The 21,395-nt window shown below is 39.7% G+C and overlaps 1 protein-coding gene across 3 annotated transcripts; it reads left to right on the top strand.

Moving 5' to 3' along the window:
* Positions 1-17: 17 nt before the first annotated feature.
* sult2st3 (sulfotransferase family 2, cytosolic sulfotransferase 3) lies at positions 18-10,247 on the top strand. 3 transcript variants are annotated; one of them, XM_056381584.1, is made up of 6 exons: positions 18-290; positions 7,401-7,609; positions 7,724-7,850; positions 8,076-8,170; positions 8,809-8,989; positions 9,384-10,247. In XM_056381584.1, the coding sequence occupies exons 1-6, from the start codon at positions 155-157 to the stop codon at positions 9,494-9,496; spliced, it is 861 nt and encodes a 286-aa protein (XP_056237559.1). In that variant the 5' UTR covers positions 18-154; the 3' UTR covers positions 9,497-10,247. The 3 variants fall into 3 exon arrangements, with proteins under 3 accessions (XP_056237559.1, XP_056237558.1, XP_056237560.1); XM_056381583.1 differs by lacking the exon at positions 18-290 and adding an exon at positions 2,632-3,126; XM_056381585.1 differs by lacking the exon at positions 18-290 and adding an exon at positions 4,498-4,657.
* Positions 10,248-21,395: the final 11,148 nt, after the last annotated feature.

Genomic DNA, 21,395 nt, shown 5'->3' with positions numbered 1-21,395 from the left:
CAGTGGTGGTTCAGCCCTTTAAGCTAGAGAGGCAAATCAAGAGGAGCTGAGGGAAAAGGGGTTATATGTAACAGGAGAAGGAGCAAGGTAGGAGCAACGTGGAGGCTACCACTCCCACTGCAGAGCTTCAGACGCTGAGCCAGGAAAACAAATCATGTCTTCTCCTGAATACCTTCGGTACCATGGCCTTCTCCTGCCCCCTGAGGCTCACAGCATGGAGAGTTTGGAATATGCCCAAAATTTCTCTGTGGAAGACACAGATGTGTTTGCTGTGACATACCCCAAATCAGGTACAATATATTCATTTTTATATCTGCTGTCTCTTTTTAGCGGGCTCCAGTTGTCTCCAGGGTGAGCAGTAATTTTTACCAACTTTTGTGAATACAGTGTATAGTTGTGCACCTTTTTACACATACATGCAGCATACTTTATAGTATTATTCACCATTTTTGGTACTGTTATGTTGGTTTTTTTCTTTTTTCATTCTAGTTTGTTAATATAACAATAAAAATGGTTCACAAAGCCTAAATGGGTGAAATTAGACACAGCTGTTCTCACTGTGTCTATATTAACACATAAAACTTAAAATAAACATGTAGTAGACGGCAGTGGCTGTTTATGTGTCTTATTTGTCTCTCTTTAGAAGTTGTCATTGCCTACCTGCCCTGAGCCAATTAAACTGTGGAAACAAGTGTGTCCGTCAGCACAGAGGGAGCCAGAACTCCCTTAGCTAGCAACATGATGCTGTTGAAAATGAATAACGCTAGATAAGGACAGACTAGGGGTAAAACTGGTTAACTTGGTGTATGGGTTTTGTTGTCTGTAGTTAGCTGCCTGAACAATATGCTGTGTATTTCCCTAATGCAACTGAAATAGGTGTCATAGTAAAGTTAACCACCACTGTTGATTTGTTTTTGGTTTAGTTACCTAGCAAAGATTAACCTATAGCATACTGTAGTTATCGGTACAGATCAGGAGGGAGTAGGGGAGAACGGGGATGGTAGTCACACTTTTTTGCTTTTATTTGAAATCCTCAAAAACCGTATCCTTATTAGAGTCCCTTTCAATCTGCAATGGAAGCCTACAGACAGTGTCATGTAGAAATAGAGTGCCCTTATTCTCCTTCAGCTTATTCTGTTCAATAGATGCGCACTGTCGAATACGTCTTGTGCACTTGTGACAACCATCCCTGTTGTGGGTTGATAGCGATGGACTACAATTGTCATGTAAGGCAGACATCGGTCTGCAACCTACAGATTGGCTTTCCATTTTGATACAAATTAAACACCATAAGATGCTAAGGAATAATTCACATACAATAAATTAGGCGCCATAACAAAGAAGCTGCCAGTCATTGTAAAATTAAAATGATAAACAATTATATTTCACAATATGGAAAGGGGAAATAAAACAGAATTCATTAAGAGCATTTCATGACTCAAACAGCCATTAATAACTAATTTCGTGAGTTATATTTATCCATTTCCTGCATCTCCCACACATATTTATGAGGAAGTCTGTGCTGCAATGGGAACTATCATTTGTGTAAAGTCTCTCCAAAGTCTGCAGGCAGCAGACTAAGTAGCTGGTATCAGCACCAATTGAGTTGAGTCTACAGGTTTGTATGGGTGTGTGTAAACAGTCTCAGCAGTGAGCACATGCAGCTATTGTAAGCCCCAAGCAGAAAACCAGTCAGTCAGTCCTGGTGCATAGATAGTTACCTCAAAAGGGGCTTGAGCAACTGCTGTTTTGCCTCCTAAGAAAGTGTCATTTTCTGAGGTATTTTAATAAATATAATTTTATAAATAAATTCCTATTTGTGCACAGCCTGCCTTCCAATTTATATATATATATATATATATATATATATATATATTGACTGGGATATATTTATATATATATATATATTTCCACTGCAAGGACTCTGTAGACAAAATGTATACTCTCAGTGTACGTCAGTGTGGTGAGTTACTTTGAGGTCGGCATCAGGTATGTGACCAAACAAAATATTAATACACTATTGATTTTCATTTTGTATGCACTTAGGGAATTTGACACTATTTGGCATGGTATGGTCAGCCTATCTATGCTTGAACTATTTAGCATCTTGAAATGTGCTAATTACATATAAGATATATGATATTACAGTAGTAGTAGGCTATTAGTAGCAGTAGTTTTATCTGGCATGTAAACTACATGTACACAGCACAATGAATGCTTAGGCCCACTTGCTGGTAGCATGAGATGGTGAACAATAGCAGTAGACAAATAAAACAATAAATAATAATAACAACAACAACAATAATAATAATAATTATTAATAATAAATGAATTGTATAATAATAATAATAATAATAGCAATTATAATAATAATTATAATATATTAGCAGCAGTAGTGATAGTATTATTATTATTATACAATTCATTTATTAATAATTATTTACTAAGTCAATTCAGCATTCTGATGCATGTTGATTAAGCTGAAAAAGTGCATTTTATGAATTGTGGCCCCTGCCCCTCTTACATCTTCTGCACGTCTCTGCACTCAGTCACTACCTGTAGTTACTGCTTTGAGCAAGCTCAACTTTATCACACTGCACTCAAGTGAGTTAGTGAGTTTTCAAACACTGTTCGGGGTTGTGAAGCTGTCGTTTATATGGCTGGCAATTAGTTTGGTATCATAGCCTATGAAAGCTGAGTGGGCAAGAGAAGTCGGAAGACTATCCGTGTGGACATACGGCGATTCGTGCATAAAAGTACCAGTTGGAAACACTTGGTCCATTTGTCCCAGCTCTACATTTCCAGACTTGGTTGATATTATTTCCTGCATGACACGAATAATGTTTTGTCAGATCTGTTTCGCGTTGATATGCGTTTGCCTGTAGACCTGAACCAAACCCTTCCCACAGAGTGGACAACTGTAACGAAAGAGCAACACCGTCTGAAGGCGGAGCAGACTTCAACTTGACTTTATCCCTCGCAGCATAATGTCTTCTGAAGAGATGTATATATTTTATCATGGCTTAATGCTTCCCAAAGAGACTCACTGCTCTGAGAGCCTGAAGTTTGCGCAGGAGTTTACGTTTCAAGACAATGACGTCGTGGCTGTCACGTACCCGAAGGCAGGTCAGTGTTTCCAGACAGATGTAAGACTGTAGTTTACTTTTAATGTTAAAACTTAGTCGACTAATATGACGTGTTTTATGTCCTTACGCATCCAGTCAGTCTGCTGGCTGCACTTGCAGCAGAGTTGACAGGGTGTGTTTTCTCTGTTTACAACTTTCCTGTGTCATTAACAAACACGACTAAAATGCCACAGACACATTTTATATCACGTTTTACATTTGTTTGGCTCACAGTTCGCTGTGGTGGTCTTTGGAGTCGAGCGCCACCCATCGCAGATTATAGTCCCTGAATTAAAGCATTAGTTTTAAAAGAAGAGAGAGGAAGCAGGGAGCTCTTTCAGGCCTGTGGCTGCAGAGCTTCCGCGCCACAGTGTGCAGCACATTCAGTAGATTTCATGTAGAAACCCCCAACGGCAACAGTGCTTACAGGCCTTACCTCTGAATACCAGCACATACCACAAAATCTTCACAAATAAGAAACATTTTTTGGCTCATGGGCACTTGTGTGAGCTGGTTTGCTTATGAGACAAATGAGACAAACTTAAATTAAAGAAGAACACCATTTAAATCCTTCTCTAACATAAACCAAGGGAGTCTGAATCCACACTGGCAAATACACAAACTGGTACTGTCTGCAGCATTTTGACATAAATGATGATCCTCGCCTCTTCTCAGTCTTAGGGCACAAATCACCCTGAAAGGAAGGCAGGCTTGTGTGGGCAGCTGACAAACCTACTACTCCTATCTTAACTTCCTTGTTTAACCTTAGGAGCTGTCATGATGCTGCTCGAGAACAGTTTGTTTCTCTGTCACTGGGTATTGTCCTTAAGTCAGCAATGTTAACTAATAACATTAATGATGGTTCTGTTCTTTTCAGTGACCCAGTAAATCATGGCAGCGTGACAGTGAGCCAGCATGCACCCTGAAACTGAAACAGCTAAATGCAATTTAACCATCACTGATTTAAAACATTTACGCCTGTGCTTTTACTACGTGACATATTAAAATGTCTTCTGTGAAAAAGACCTACGGAGTCTGTAGGGTTCATTTTAGATGTCTCAGTGTCATCGGTAAGAGCGAGTTTTACAAACAAAACTGATGCTCCCAAATTGCATGGGCCTGTGTAAATCTTTAACCCTGTTATCCAAGTCCCCTGAAGGGCCCAGGCCCTGAGTTAGCATGATTGTCTTATGACCTGCCGTTCAGACCTGTCATTAATAAATATTTGTGGAAAAACGGAAACCACCTCATCAACCTGAACCCTTAATAAACAAGAGCTCAGGGGAACAGACTAGATGTAAGAGGAGACTCTGTCCTGACAGAGAGGAGCAAAGTGTGGGCTACCCGACCGAGTCCCTTGCTGAATCTGCTTGAAGACCCTGGACTGAGCACGGTCATGTCCACAGACAAGTATATCCAGCATGGCGGCATTCTTCTTCCCTCTGAGTGTCACTCCGCGGAGAGCTTGGAGTTTGCCCACAATTTGTCTGTAGAAGATACCAATGTGTTTGTCGTCACTTTCCCCAAGTCAGGTACAGTGTATTAGTAAATGTCTTACTCACCTTGATGTAGCAGGTGTTACCAGTTTTAGTACTGTTTATTTTTATGTAAATTCGTCATGAAGCCAGGTCAAAGTGCTGCCTCATCATGCTGCCTGAGTACGAGCACTGAGCTCTGTGCGATGCTGTCCACTATGTGATATCAGTCTTTGACACTGTGGCTTATGTTCAAATCACAATTGTTTAATTTTTCACAAGGAGGTTTGTGTTTTCGCTGTTTCTCCCAGGGCCAGTTTCTCGCAGCACTTAAAAAGTAAATAAATAGGTGTAAGTAATGAAATTAATGAGGGTTGGATTTCCTGTACCTTCTTTAGTTTCAGGGTCCTGGTACTGTGCATGCTGGCTCGCTGTCACACTGTTGTGGCTTAGTGTGTGTGTCTTAGTGTGTGTGTGTGTGTGTGTGTGTGTGTGCATGCCTAACATGCAGGAGAAATGGAGGTGTTTCTTTGGCTTCATACCTCATTTTCATTGATGTTTACTATGTTTGTAAATTCACCAGGTGGCCAGAAATACAAATTGAATAGATCCTATCCTGACATCCTACTGCAATACAGAAATCATCTCTCTTTTTAAAAAGTCAACACCGCCCTCTTTTTTTTGACAGGGACTATTCATATTCATAACATTTCTGAAAATATGCCAGAGAGGCTAATTTCCATCTGTAGTCCCTGGGCAAGCAAGAGTTAAAAAGGCACAAACATTAAGAATACATAAAAGCATAGAAACAATCAACAAACCAACAAATAGCAAAACATGAAAACCCCTCACTGTTCTAGTGTTCATAAGTTCTTGATTTCTAATAAACCAGGTTCTTAATGTTGTGGAAATTGAGTGGTAATTAGAGACAGTTTGTTATGTTGTGGTAGTTTGTTCCAATCCTTAGAGGCTTTGACAGAAAAAGCAGATTGGCCAAAACTACTTTGTCTTCTATGAGCCAGACAATCTCCTCTAGCTGTTGCTTTAGTAGTTTGGCTTGTTTTTAGTGTGATGTATGTACAAAGTGGTGGAAGAGCCATATTTTGTAATACCTTGAAAACAAGACACAGTCTACTGTATTTAACCATGTTTTCCCAACATAGTAAATTGTGTTTTTTTTTTTTAATATTACAACGATGATATCCTTGTGGTTTCTTGTCTAGATTTTTATCGTTTGATTGTACAAGAATTCTGTTTGCTTTAGTGTGGTTTTGTTGACATGTACCCAACTTGTCAGACAGTACGTGATGTGTGTTAGGATCATTGTGTTCATGAATATTGGCGCTGCATTAGTGGTCATGCGGTTCCTTGTCAGTTTGAAATTGGCAGATACAGGAACAATACACCAAATATGGCCCAATAGACCCTTCTCTTCAGAAAACTGATGGTTTGACTGAAAGTCCCTGCCAAAACCTCCTTGGGACTTACATATAAGGAAACATTCCACACCAGATGTTTTTATATCAAAGTCTACTAACAGACAGCAAATGATAAAACACCACCGTATCATATTTTTCCTCACAGTACAGAGATGGTGAGTACAGAGTCCATATATGGTTCAGCTAATGGGCAGAATGTGAAAGCTAAAAAATGAATACCAGATATTTCTTAATCAAAAGGAAATATGGCATTGGGAACTTAATATGAGAAACTGTAAATCATATACAGTGTGTTAGCTGTCAGCACAACAGAAATGAATTCTATGCAACAGTTCAGACCCTTCACTCAATCATTTCCTCCTTGTGTGAGCAGCAGTGAGAGAACTAAAGCAGTCACTAAACTACTACATTAAATGAAAAGCTCTGATGTGATTTCTCTAAGCTACAGTCATGAGTCTTATCTGCTTGTGAAAGTCATTGGCAACCAACTTTGATTTATTTCCAAATGGCTATTTTCCAAATGGCTTAAGGATATATTATGAAATCATTGTGTATATTTTTACTGACTTTGAACTGTTGTTTGGCTGTGTGTGTTTGCACAGAGCACAAACATTCTGGTTTAGATCATGTTGGGGAGAGAAAACTGAGAAACTGAACAGCTGCAGAATGATAGCTGTTTCTGTTGTTATCATTTCAGTAGTTTAGCGTCAGCACACGCTGTGTGAGACTCATGAATGTGATGACTGTTTGACATGGAATGTGATCTTGTGTGTATTCATTCATTTACTTACATTCCTTGTTTCTGCTCAGGGCCATGAAAACAGAGGCTCCAATACACACATAATGCAATGGGTTGAAAACTACTATGTAGCCTCATTGTGTTGTAGAAATAGTCTATGCTGCAGTTTTAGTTGTCTAGATGGTTATGAGGGCATCAGACTTGAGTGAGTCTGGAGCCACTTGTGTCCTCATATTATCTTTTGAGATATTACTTATGAATCCAATACAAGGTTGAGAATAATAGGCCTTAGCATGATCTCAATAAAAATTGAAAAAAGATGCTCCTTATAACTCCAGAACTGGTCTGAGAATCTTAATGTTTTAAAGTTGTCTCCACAATCAAAGTAATCCAGTGATAGTTGTTTGTACATTCATGCGTACACTGAAAATAAGAACAGCTAATATCTAATTCAGCATATTTTAATGATGGCAATTTGTCACAATGTAAACAAAAAATGGGGTCAAGTGGGTTAGGGTTAGGGGGTGATGAAGGGCAGTTGTCCCAGTTTTGTTGCCCACAATGTCAGATTCGAAAATCCCCCATTTAGACAATATAATGTTTTATAATACATTTTTTGCAGGTACAATCTGGATGCAGGAGATCCTCCCGCTGGTGCTGAATGGTGGGGATCTGACACCGATCCAAACCATTCCTAACTGGGACAGGGTGCCCTGGCTGGAGGAGAAAAGATTGGCATTTGTCGTGGATCAGCTGGCATCTCCACGGGCGATGGTCACACATTTTCCTCACCACCTCATGCCCCCGTCCTTCCACACCTCCAAAGCCAAGGTAAATGGGTGGAGTCTTTGTGTGATATTCCCATGTGTTCTTCTCTTAATCTGATCTCATATAAGTATCTTTTACACATTACGCTCATTATGTCATCTGTTGTCTCTGCCATAGGTGATCTATGTCATGAGGAATCCCATGGACGTCATGGTGTCTTCGTACTACTTCCACCAGATGGCCGGATTCCTCGAGGATCCAGGAACTTTTGATGAGTTCATGGAGAAATTCCTGGAAGGCAGAGGTCAGAGGTCACATGATAAAGAGTTTACACAGAGAAATGTTTGAATTTCAGGGAAGTGGAGTTCAGCAATGTTTGTGTGTTACCATGTGAGCAGATTTTGGATGTTGAAAATTAAGGACCTTCTGAAAGCATGTGACAGACAGAAGTCATTATTTGTCATTTAACCAATGTAGAGCAGTGTTTGATTGCATTTATGCTGCGCTCTAATGTCTATGTTGTCTGCAGTGCTGTTTGGAAAATGGACAGACCATGTGAAGAGCTGGAGACACAAAGAGCTGGGAGACAGAATAATTTACATCACATATGAAGAAATGGTTCAGGTAGGAACACTCCCAGCACACTCATAAACAAATGTTGAGTTTTTAAATGGCAATGTTTATGTTTTTAGGCCAGAGTTGCTGGTTGACGCTAAATGTCTTGTTGAGCATTTTTCTTTTTATTAGAACAGAAGTCAACAGGGTGTCTGCTCCAAGAAACAGACACGATTTTACACAATTTGTTATTTCCCCATGCCAATCATCGGCGATCCTACAATCTGGGGAGCCCCAAGCAAAGAAGCCAATCGAAGTCCATCAAAGAAACCCCCCACACCCACGCAGACTACAGACTATTGGCAGATGCAACAATTTACAGATGTTCCGTAAATGCCTCACATGCAGTCTATTGGTAGACAGTAGGGACAGCACACATCATCAGGGGCCCCACTTAGGGCGGTTTTGGGGGAGCAGCAGTTCATTGTATAGGAGGTTTATATCTGTCGTTGCAAACTGTGCTACTATGAAGGGCCATCGGGGGCCGCTTTCCCCTTGGGGGAATTATTTGCCTGGTTTGCCCCTCCTGACAGTGTGCTAATATTGTTTTCAGTTGGTGTCTCAGTGTGTGGGCGCTTGTTGTTTTATTTTCAACTAACAGCTAGAAAACATGTTGCCAGAGCCCAGTCCATGTGCTCTTCTTCTAGGACCTGCCTGCAGCTCTCAGGCGTATTTCAGATTTCCTGGGCAGAAACCTGAGTGAAGAAACCATTCAGAAGATAGCAGAGCATTGCTCCTTCAAGACCATGAAGGCCAACAACATGTCCAACTTCAGCCTGGTCCCAAAAGTGTACATGGACGCTGACAAATCCCCATTCTTCAGGAAAGGTGAGGCTCCATGTGTCCATCATGCATTTGACTTATAACCTGCTGGAGCCATTTTCCACTTTTACTCTTGCCCATGTTTGTAGTGTTATTGGCTATTTGACCATATAGTTGAGTAATTTCCCTGATCATTTTCTGAGCTAAATTTGTACACTGATCAATGAGACCAGCATCTACAAATGTTCCTTTGCAATTTGCTTTAAATTGCATTTAACTGGTTGACTGGATTTAACTGTCAACCTGGTTAAGGTTGACATCTTGAAATCCGGTTATAAGGAGTGAGACTTGAGACCTGTAAGTTGATTTTCAGTCTCCATATAAATGTTTGACTTTTGTACTAAACAGTAGATATGTTTTTTTTTATTGACTTGTCTTGGTGTGTGTGTTTTTGTGTCAGGGGTTGCTGGAGACTGGAGAAACCATTTTACCTCAGAACAACTGGCCCAATTCATGTCGGTCATTTCCAAAGAGCTGGAGGGTGAGAACTTCTCTCTGCCGTATCTGGATTGACCATCAGCCAGAGGAAAGAGGAGAGAGATAGGAAGCGGACCGCCCATATCATTCATGTCAGAATAGGCCAGCAATTGCAGATCGTTACTTTTGGTTTAGATATTAACTGCTAGCTAACGAGGAAATGCTGATGATCATTTCCATCAACAATGATCATTTAGATGCTTCACAACTGTACCTGATCTTATGAGCAACATATTTAGTTATTTTTCTACCACTTAACATGATTAAAACAAAGACACAACAATTGCTTTCTTCTTGCCAATTTGCATAATAGCATGACGTAATGTTACACTTGTAGGTACAGTTTATATATGACATACTGTTTTTTGGACAATTTTCACACAGGTAGGTACTGCATAATTACCTAGTAAATGCTTGATTACCATGTCATACTTATTACTGGTTATTTACCTGTCTATGCATATTTGGGACAAACCACTTCCTCACAAATCAAGTGACAATTAAAGGATTCAAAACTCATGTTATGAAGACATGTAAAAGAGTCTGCTGTCATCATTTGGATTACAGCATTTTACATTTGCTTTGATTCATTTTTCCAAGCAGTTTCAATGTGACACAGTCTTGACACAAGAAAATGAAGGAAAGGAAATTTGGTTTGTATTTGGTTTAATTATTGGATTTTAATGGATTATGCAATTTTTATATATGTATTAACCCTTTGTTATAATTATTATGGTGTTTCAACTTTTGATTCACTGTTATTAAATTATTACTGGATTGATATGCATTCCTTCAATATCTCAATTTGTATTACTTGAGGCATGCTTGCTCCAGCCTTAATTAGAATTTACATAAAAAAGGTTAAATCTATTTGCTAATCTGTTGAAGTAAATTAGTCTTGTTTGCCAGGAAATGTCATTCCCCTGGAGACTCAAACTTCAAGCTCTTGTGAACTGCAGCAGCTGTATTGTTGGCTACGTTGACAGTCAGCCATCATGGTAAGACTGTGGAGAGCTGCTGGATGAGTCTCATAACAACCATAAAAAAATTGAAAAAATACTGTTCGTGCTGAGGTCTGTGGATTATCCAAATAAATTCGGACATTGGTTCTGGGAAGACAGACTTTTTTTTCCGTCAGAGATTGGAAAGACATTCTGTATGTATTAAAATCTGGGCAAAACAAACCCAAAGTAATCTCCATACCAGTAGGAAAAAGTAAGAGCAACATGCTGTTTTGTAAGTTGTGCAGTTAATGGTAAACCAATAAATGTGTCACTGTTAGTTAGATAATGTGATTAAAGATCAACAAAGCCTGAATTATACCTTAAGGACAACTTTTTAAAAACTTTAAATTTATTTTTTAAGTTTTATGTTCCATGGCCTCCTATATTAAGTTATTAGTTCTGATTAGTATGAAAAAATAACCCAGTGTCTCTTGGAGACTCCTGGAGTCTGTATGTTTGAGTTACTACCTTCATATACAATAGGTATCTAATTTAGCAGGCGAGCTCAGACAAGTCAAGTGTACGCTGGCTGCCTGGCATGAAACAGCAAAGAGATAATATGTAATAGTTTTGTTTACTGGTAAGTAAAGGAGCGGTAAAAAACTATAAAGAGCTTTAGGTAAAGATGTTTTACTCAGAAGCTGATGGAGCATAGCTAAAAGCCTAGTGAGGAAACACATCTCAAAGTTCATTATCCTACAAATAAGTGAAGTTTAATTTTATTGTAGCTTTCTAGAGCAGGCCTTTATTTCATAGTATCACCTCTGTGTTTGTGGACAGTGTTTTAATTCAATCAGTGTAAAATGGAAAAATTAGAAGTAAATTAACAGTATATCCACTGGTTTATGTCCCACAGAACCGCAAACTAATATATGGCAAGCAGTATTTCTACAGGCCACTGTACTGTCAAAATGATCATTTTGTATTACTATAATTCATGACTTTAAACCTGTATGATTTGTCCAGTGTTCCTGGCTCTTAAGCTGTATTAACACCTTGACTACCAGTCCTGACCTTTCCAATACAGCACAGCAGTTGCTCACAGTGTTTCACTTTGCTTTGTTTAAAAAGAAATGCCTGGAGACTGAGAGCAAACAAGTCCAAACATGTTTCACCCTCCATGCAGACAGGAACAAAGGGAGAGCCAGAAAGGGCCTGAGAGACTTTTTGCATCTGGCATCTCATATGTGGCTGACACACACACACACACACACACACACACACACACACACACACACACACACACACACACACACACACACACACACACACACACACACACACACACACACACACACACACTTGGCAGGCAATTGGCAAATGTACAAATGTACAGAAAACATCCACACTGAAATGCTGAAGCAGCTCATTTATGAAATGTATTTGATTCAGCCATTAGATGGCAGCAACATCATCACTTTCCTCAGACTCAATTCAACCTCTGTATCCTTTTGTACATCACAAAAACAAATAATCAAATCAGTCACTCACCCAGAGAGATCAGCACAAAGACAGGCTGGCAGATGTCGACTGGCAGGTTCATAGACACAGGCAGAAAAATCATAGTTATAGCAAAATAATTTATAGAGAGTCATTCACAGAAAACCAATCGATGCTTCTGTTTTACACTTGGCCGTTGCTGGTTTTACTGGCACATTTAAATCTGCTCTATAAAAAGAGTCTTGTGACAGATCTAAAGAAAAAGAACCTCCTGGACGTTCTTGCCCAAACATTAAGCCGTGGATCAGCCTCACAGATGGGATTATTTTGTGGTAAGACACTGGCAAAGTTTTCAGTGATTGCATCTCCCAATAATGATAGTTTTGTTCCTTGTAGTCTGCAAAGTCATATAAGAGATGTAAATTTAGTTTTTTGGCATTTTCTAAATTAAATAATCCATTGTTTGAATTAGGAAAATAATTTATTCACTGATCAGATTCATGTCTGACTTTCTAATTATAAAATGTTGACTTAAAAGATTTGCGTCAAACATTGAAAACATCCTGTCACCATCCCTGTAATTTCATTCTTGACCCTTGACAAAAAGGGTCAAGAATGAAGAGAAGTGGTATTATGGAAACTCTCGAGACTTCTCAGACCATTGTTGTTTGTAGTCTTCTTATATCTTCAGCTTTATCTTTTCAGTGAAAGAAAATACTGGTCTAGTCACAAATCAGTGGGTGGACCAAAATGCAGACACGGGAGAAGCATGTAAAGATAAAGTAAAGTCTTTTATTTTGAACAGGTGAACTGGAAACAGAAAGTAAACCTTAGGGGTTGCAGGCAAAAGCCAAAATGACTAGATAATATATGTGACTCTGACTGTGACTTGTGCTGGAGCGTGGCACACAAACCAACCGTGTATGGCACAGCGGTCCAGCAGAGACTGGATGCAGTTGCAGGGTTTGAAAGGGGAGCAGGTGATTGCTTGATGGCAGACCAGCATGCTTGATTGTTAACATCTTACATGTGTGCAGCCAGAGAGAGAGAGAGATAGGGAGCAGACAAAACAAGAAACACACCCACTTATAACAAGCAGACAAGATTCACTGAGGGGTCATGATAAGTCCAGTAAAATATCCATAAAGCATTTTACTCAATTTAAAGTATCTCTTTAGAATATATGAATTTTTACAGTACATACTGTAATGCCACATCCATGCATTACAGAATGGATTTGTTTTACCAGTCAGTTTCAAGCCTGAGCATTTATGTTGCTCATATAAATAGATTTTCTCTTCATCACAATTTGTGTATCTAATCAACTAAATCTATATCTAACTCTAACAACCATCCGTATTACAGACTATTCACTGTCATTTCTACACACACACACTCACCTCTATCACCACAATGCGACGGCCTCTTGTTCCCTGACTGGCCTATAATCTGACTAAATAAACCTAGATCAATTATAATTCATTTTCACATTTTGAGTTTCATCTCTCACATAAAAAATCAGTCAAGCTGAGTCTCTAAATTGTTTTAGACAATCAGGAGATTTACTACCGACACTGCTGCGATAGTGACGCATTGTATCATCAAATGCATGGAGCACGTCGTTGAATTTCAACTGATCATCTCTACCAGCAGCGTCCAACTATTAATTAATCAATTAATTAATACCAAAATTAAATTGTCAATTTATATGTATTCAATACACCAGTCCTGTCATGTTCTAACTCACACTATTGAGTCCTGATATTTATGCAGCTGAGGCAAGCTGTTGTCTTTCTTCCTTGGTTTCTGTGACAGTTAATGCAAAGAAAGCGCATCACAGAAAAAGTAGATAGAATAGATAAAAAGATACATTTCAATGATCATTAATTTGACTAAAACTACAAAATGTAATTTGTACACAATGCTGTGAATAGAGTATTCATTTTGAATTTATATTGGTCAGTGCTGCAGAATGCTCATCTGAGTGTGTGTTTGTGTGTCCCTCCCATCTCTCCATCCCCTGAGCTCTGACACTACTTCAATTACATGGTGGCCTTTTGTGCCCAGGGGAGGTTTTGGGTGTGTGTGCATATAGCTGTGTTTGCATATGTGTGTGTGTGTGTGTGTGTGTGTGTGTGTGTGTGTGTGTGTGTGTGTGTGTGTGTGTGTGTGTGTGTGTGTGGGCAGACGATGTGGTGCCTGCTTTCAGGACACCCACCTCGCTGCCGCCTTGTGCCCATTGGTCCTGCCCTGGGCTGCCCACAGGATGCTAGCCTGCTTTGATGCTCTCTTCTCATCAACATACTGTAGACACACACACAGACTTACACAAGATGATAACCAATAACCTCTCAGAAGATCCTGTAATCTTTTTACTTCAAACTAAAGTTTATACATTCAGTCAACCAAGTCTTCTTAAGTCTGTTGGCTTCCTCCGGCCAGAGCAATGCTCAAGTTTATCCAATGAAACCTCAGTCAAAGACAACCAAAAGCTTTTCATCAGATGTAGGACCAATGTTTGGAATCAGCTGCTTAGGTCCAAGGGTTATGACATCTGACATTTTCTGCCACACAAATCTCAGCACCAGCCTGGGCTTTAAAGAAAAACACCTGTGACAATGGTGGAGTGTGCAAGTGTACACAAAGAAGGTTACTAATTCCAGTAACCAGAGCAGTTGGAGTTGCTTTGTGGGCCAGGGTTTTGTGTTTACGACATAATATCTTTCTTTATGTCTTCCCACTGGTTTAAAAAATTGATTAAATGTTTTAGAAAATATGTTTATTTGTTTTCTTGCAGATGAGAAGAGTGATAGTCTGTACAGTACATATATATATAGCAACAGCCAGCAGAGAATTAGCTTAGCTTAGCACAAACACTGGAACCATGGAGAGACAGCTAGCCTGGTTCTGCCAAGTAACAAAATCCATCTTCCAGCATCTCTAAAACTCAATACTTAACATATCTCCTTTTATCTGTACAAAAACCAACATGTAAAGTCTAGTTTGCTGTTTTTTTCTTTAGCTACTCAGCACATAGCCTCTCATGAAATTGTTGAATTTAAGATTTTGTACAGATAATACAAACTTGATATAACATGTCCTGGTAGTCTCATTATTTTAATGCCTCTGTGTCAACGACAGCCAGAGCCAGAGGCATATTCTGGTTGTCCGTCTGTCCGTCCCATTCTCGTGGACACAATATCTCAGTAACATCTTGACAGAACTTCTTCAAATTTGGCACAAACGTTCAATTGGACTCAAAGATGAACTGATTAGATTTTGGTGGTCAAAGGTCAAAGATCAAGGTCATGATGACCTCACAAAACATGGTTTTGGCCTTGTGAATGCAACATCTCCATAACGCCTTGAGGGAATTTCTTCAACTTTGGTACAAACATTCACTTGGACTCAAGGACAAACTGATTAGATTTTTGTTGTCAAAGGTCAAGGTCAGCATGACTTCACAAAACACTTTTTAGCCATTACTCAAGACAGCAGTTATGACAACATTTCACACAAATGGTTCATATTTTATATGACACTGGATAAACAGGGATGTAACCTAAAACTAGTCTGAGAGGCGGAGGCAGACAACCATGAGGTGGTATTCTGGTCTACCATTGAAAAGAGCCAGGTTTGCTGTTTCCATCTTTTCCCAAGTTAGCTTTAAGCTAACTGGCTGCTGGCTCCAGTTACACATCCATACCATACATGCACGAATATCTGCATGGTAACAATGTGTGGTATCAATCTAACTTTTGGCAAGAGAGTGAATAAATACATTTCCCAAAATGTTAAATGATTCTTTTTAGTTGTAAAGAAATGTGTGTGTTTCTGAGTATTGCTATTTTATCCATTATGTTTCTGTATCAGCTGCATAGTTAAATTGTCCGTGCTTGATGTCCCTGTTAGATACATACAGTCTGCTGCCAGCCCTCCCCAGGGTCATATAGCCAACTGTAGACATCTGCAGATAGACCAGTGATAACATACAACATCTAAACATCCTCTCCTCCCTTTTTGTTAGACAAAGTCATCAGGAAGACGGATGCACAATCACCTTGTACAACCTTGTGTTGTATACAATACTTGGCATTGCAGTGCATGAGATTGAGTCCATGTCTCTTATTTTTCTCATAATACTGTAATCAGCTGCAGGCATGTGCACACTGTACTTTATTATTTTGGCTGCTTTGCTATTGATATTATTCAGTATTAACACTACTATGTACTAAAATGTTATTATTGCGGTTACTTTTTTTTACTAACCATATTGTTGCTTTGTCCTTAATTCCATTTTTTATAAATTAAATACACAATACATTTGTGTGGCATCTATCCATATGATGAGTCTATATTCTTTAGATGCAATGCACAACAGATTATTCCATGTTGTATGCCACTGTGATATACAGACAACATACACATTTTGTCTGGCTTCATATTATCTCTCCCATCCATCCCTCTGCAGTCACATAACCTTCATCCTCTCTTCCGTTTTCTATGAATGCACCAACACAACTAATACAACACATCAACCATATGTTTCCCCAGGACAGGGGATGTATACAGTGATGAATACAGCCTAATAAACAGATAGTTGCATTTGCAGGCATGTGAATAACTTTTTCTCAAACACACACACAGACACACACACACTCTTCAGTCACGCCCCACCCAGGGTGTCTGCACGGTTCCGGGCCGTGGGGCAATTAGCAGTAATGGCAGGAAGCTAGTTAGTGTTATCTGCTGCCGTGGCGGCTTCCACTGGCACTGACAGACCCTGGACCGGTCACGTAGAGACACAGACAGACAGACACAGAGCCTGGGTGGGAGGAGGAGGAGGCGGTAGACCGGTCAGAGACCCCCCCAGGCACATGGCCTAAGAGGACATTTATATTATTCACCTGCTGGGCTGCATCGTAAATATGAGAAAAGACTTAAGCAAACCAGGAAATATTGTGTTTAGTCCCATAGTGTCTGCTGAGTGTATTCAAATAAACGTATATTTTCTTTCTTTTTGTTTTTTTTAATTGTATTTATTGCTTTCATTTATTGATTACAGCTTCTCAATTTGTCAGCGCCATAGTCATCCATTCAAAAAACATTAACATGCACGAAAACTACTAGTCAGAAATTAATAAACCAGCACAAATGATTCCTGAAATGTCTTTTCATGTATTTTGGGTAACAAAAATTACCTAACATCCCTTCTGCTTCATCTGCAGCATGGCTCCTGGCTGCAGTTGTGATGTCTCCCTATTGTTTCAGCAGTGTGTCCCTCTTCCTGTATGTATGTCACTACACATGCCTGGGAGTGGGTGGCTGGGTGAGTGTGTGTTTTGGGGGGGGGGGTGACGGGAATGACGGTATGAGTAGCTTTGGAAAGTGCAGGAGGATGTGGTCAGGGAGGCCCAAAAAAGATTGAAAAAAAATAAACAGCAGAAGTCCCTGAATGAGGCTCAGACACAACAACATTCATGTAGGTTTGGGCAGCTCCATGTCACATCACCAGACTGGCAGGCGCACGCAGCTGGTAGCATTCAGGGTCCACTGTGACTGTACTTACGTAACAATATTATGTCATCAACCGGCAGCAAGTTTCTTTATCGGAATAAAGAAAAAAAGAATTCATGCTGTAGCTGATGCTAAATGTCTGCTGCTTTAGCTCATTTATTGCATTTATTATTACACCCCCCCCCCCCCCCATTACAGTTTCAGTGAGGGATGTACTACTTTATTAAATCAGACTATTAGACTCCATTTCAGTTTCATGTGCTGGTGAAGAATAATCCAGATTTACCGCAATTGGATGCCAATCTTCACACCACAGTCTTTGCTGTGTGTGTGTGTGTGTGTGTGTGTGTGTGTGTGTGTGTGTGTGTGTGTGTGCGTGCGTGCGTGCGTGCTAGTGTGCGTGTGAGAGTGATGTAAAAAAAGAGGATTTGCTGTTTCACTATGAGATCTTCCCTTTTCCCCTCATTAACTCCCCAAGGCAACAGTCCAACAAAAGAAAAGGCCTCAGTCAACACTAGAGACAGAGATAAGACCCATTAACAAATTACTTACAGTAATGCTGCAAGGAGACGTTACGTGCTAGTTTGCCCAACACTGTGCCACTGACCCTTTACTGTGTCCACAAGCTGACTCTGACTTTTTACATGTAAAGGTACAAATGCAGAGTGTGCGTTTTTATCTTTTATATTGTGACAATTGAAATGCTTTAACTCTCAAACCCACCCAAAAAACCCACTGTCAAAATCTGTGCATCCTGTGCCCACAAGTTCCCTACTAGACAAATGTTCATTCATAAAATATGATTTGTTTTTACAACTGAGAAACTGAAAATCCAGAGCACGGCAGATATCAGAGGCTGTCGGTTTTAATGATGTCTGCTGAATGAGAAGCTGCATGTGTTTGGAAGAAAACATCCTTAACGGAAATTCTAGTAACATATCAGCTTCTGGCAAAGCGCTCACAGCCCCTGTAGTGTTTGGACATGAATTCAGTCACTCATGCGATGGCATGCAAAATAAACTATAAGTCAAATAAACATGGCTCCATTCTGGTAAAATATTGTTTGTATTCCTAAGCCGGGATTGGGTCAACAAAAACTGTAACTGAAGTGCCTCATTGTAACAGAAGTATGTCATTCATGTCATTTACTTGTAAATCAACTGATTGACAGTAGAGGACAAGTTAAATTTAAATCCCTGCCTGAGCAAACGTACGAGTCTAAATCTATCCAACCCACATGTAAAGACAGAAAGTGGGGCCACACTGAATCCACATATAGAAGTGAACCTTCTACACTTGAGTGCAGCGATGTAGAAGCAGCTTGGAGGTATTAGAGCTCATTAGCTACACTGCTCCGTTTGTCTACAAAAGACAGTTCATTATAGTCTAAGCACATGTAAAGATGCTTAGTTTAGAGACAAGCTGACTGCAGACCAGCCTAACATCTGTCTTCCTACTATTGTTGTTCCTGATTGTATTTTGAATTTCAGTGACGTGCGGTAACATTGTGGGAGCCGTGCAGGGTGGCCTCTGATCACACGCTGATGCTGGACTGAATGAGTGAAAGACTTAATTGAAGGACACTAATTTCAGCACTTTTCCCTTCCACCTTTCAAACAGAAAGCGCAGAAAGAAATTTCTGGGATTTTAGTGGCAAACAGCTCTATTTTCAAGATGCTCTTATAGCAAACATTTTGCCAAGCAACCTAGAGTCAGCTCAGTACCATCTCTCTCAGACCTTTCACTCGATGCACTGTTGGAACATTTAATTCCAACAGTGTTTTTTGTGCTGCTCAGTTCTCCCACTGTGATGTTGTATTTTAATTGGAGCAATGAAACATCAACAACACATCTGCAGCTGGAACTGGGTTGAGATGTTCTTGATGTCCAGATGAAAGCTCTGATGAGAGACTTAATCACAACATTCAGGATTGTTTAGACTGCCCAGCTGTTTGATGAGGGACACGACTTTGGCTGAAAAATCTTCTCTTTGAGTAGCACCATACTTAGGACCACACCCGCCTCTATGTCTCCTCCTGCTCATCTTTCTGTGGTCATAAGAATGTCAGTGGGATGTTGTGCCCCTAGGCCTTTGCCACTGATGCCCAGAGAACACATGGAGACAGACAGATGTTAGAGGACCACGTCTGTTACCTGTGTGCTAATCCACTATGAGTTTCCTGTATGGCACAAGAGGCAAGGAGGAGCAGGAAATAGTCGTGTGGAGGTGCAGGGGTCTGGCTGAACGCCGGCCCAGTCCAGAATAGACGCGGCACGGTAAAATCACACACAATGCACATCAATATGGTGCACAGGACGACAACACACTGCAGTGTTTGTTTATTGGTTGTTTATGTGACAACAATGGTTGGCGTACACAGAGGTTTTGACGACCTCAGGGCGTCGCTCCTACTGTCTTTTCTGTGTATAAATATTAGCTGGATAAATATAGCGAGCAGCTGCGTTGTTGTCACTTTCACATTGATAACAATACAGAGAACAGAGGAGAAGGGAAGTATTCCTTTTGTTTGGTGCTATTTTAGTAACCGTGATGATGTTACAGACGTGAGCACAAGCCACGGCTCTGTGTGTGAGAAATAAGCAGTCCAAGGGGTCACTATGCCCATAATACTGCAAACTGCACTGTTACACCACAGTACTTACAAGACCTTACTGCCGATAGTGGTGTGGACTTCATCATCAAAGTCTTTTCCATGAAATGTCATATGAATTATTATCTGAAATTGCTTTGTGCAAAACAGAGGGCTACAGCAATGTGTGGTTTACAGTGAGTAGATAAGAAAAATATTCATACTTCAGTAAAAGTTCACTCAGTGTAAGTCAGTATAAAACAACATGTCCAATAGATATTTAAAAGAGTTTGACTTTTTCAGATTATAATAAATAACTTGATCTGGAGATTGCTGGAGTTTGACTGAAATGTTTGAAAATAATGACGAGAGAATGAAGAATGAAGAGATTTTTTGGCTGAATCTGTTGCACTGTCATGTCAACAAGAGACTTTCCGAAAATCATCTTTCCTACTTCTCAGCTTTATTAATGGATTCTCTACATTTTCAACCTTTAGCAATAATGTTAGAGGAAAAGAACCAGCTATAAGGCAACATGACAAAGTGCATTTGACATATTGTGGCTGTACTTCACCCAAGATTTCTACAGTATTATCTTCTCACTGTCTTTTAAAATATTCAGCCCTGCAGTGTGAAGCAAGGCTAGAAGGTCATTGCTCACATTTAATGAGTCATAAAACCTTTTATTTACGTTTTCACAGCATTCAAAATTGTATATGACATTAAAACTTTTTATAGCTAATTTCAGATAGCTTGTGAAGAAATCATACTCAAGAATAACATTCTCTGCAATGCACGCACGCACACACACACACACACACACACACACACACACACACACACACACACACACACACACACACACACACTAACAGACATTCACTCAGTGAGGTGGCATTGCTCTTTGGTTAAGTCATTGGTTCAGCTGGGTGGCGGACGTGCAGTGGGCATTACACACAAACACAGGCACATGCACACAAATCACTAAGTACTTCCTGCATCTTGATGTTACGGTAATACTACAGAGTGGTGCATTGAAGACAATGACATGATTGCTCCCAAGTTTGAGTTATTTTCTATTAGTATTTCAGTTTTTATCTTAAACTTAATAGCTATCATCCTGTCAGCAGTGAGAATTTTATTCACAGTAAATTGTTATAAATTGGCAATGACATGGAAGCTCTAGCAAGATTGCAATAACTGAGAAAGACGGTTTCTGAATTGGCACAAGTGAAGTTTAATCTCTGTTAACAGGTTCATATTATCTGAAACAGAGAAAAGACTGTGAATCTGGGTCCATCCATGTAGTAACAATGTGAGTCTGTTCAGTCAAAGAATATCCCAGATTATTATTCTCATTATTATTATCTGTCTCATTTCTTT

This window comes from Seriola aureovittata, chromosome 7, assembly GCF_021018895.1.
Source record: "Seriola aureovittata isolate HTS-2021-v1 ecotype China chromosome 7, ASM2101889v1, whole genome shotgun sequence".
NCBI classification, from domain to species: Eukaryota; Metazoa; Chordata; class Actinopteri; order Carangiformes; family Carangidae; genus Seriola; species Seriola aureovittata.
The sequence above is the reverse complement of the archived record's forward strand: the minus strand, read 5'-3'. Positions and strand labels throughout refer to the sequence as shown.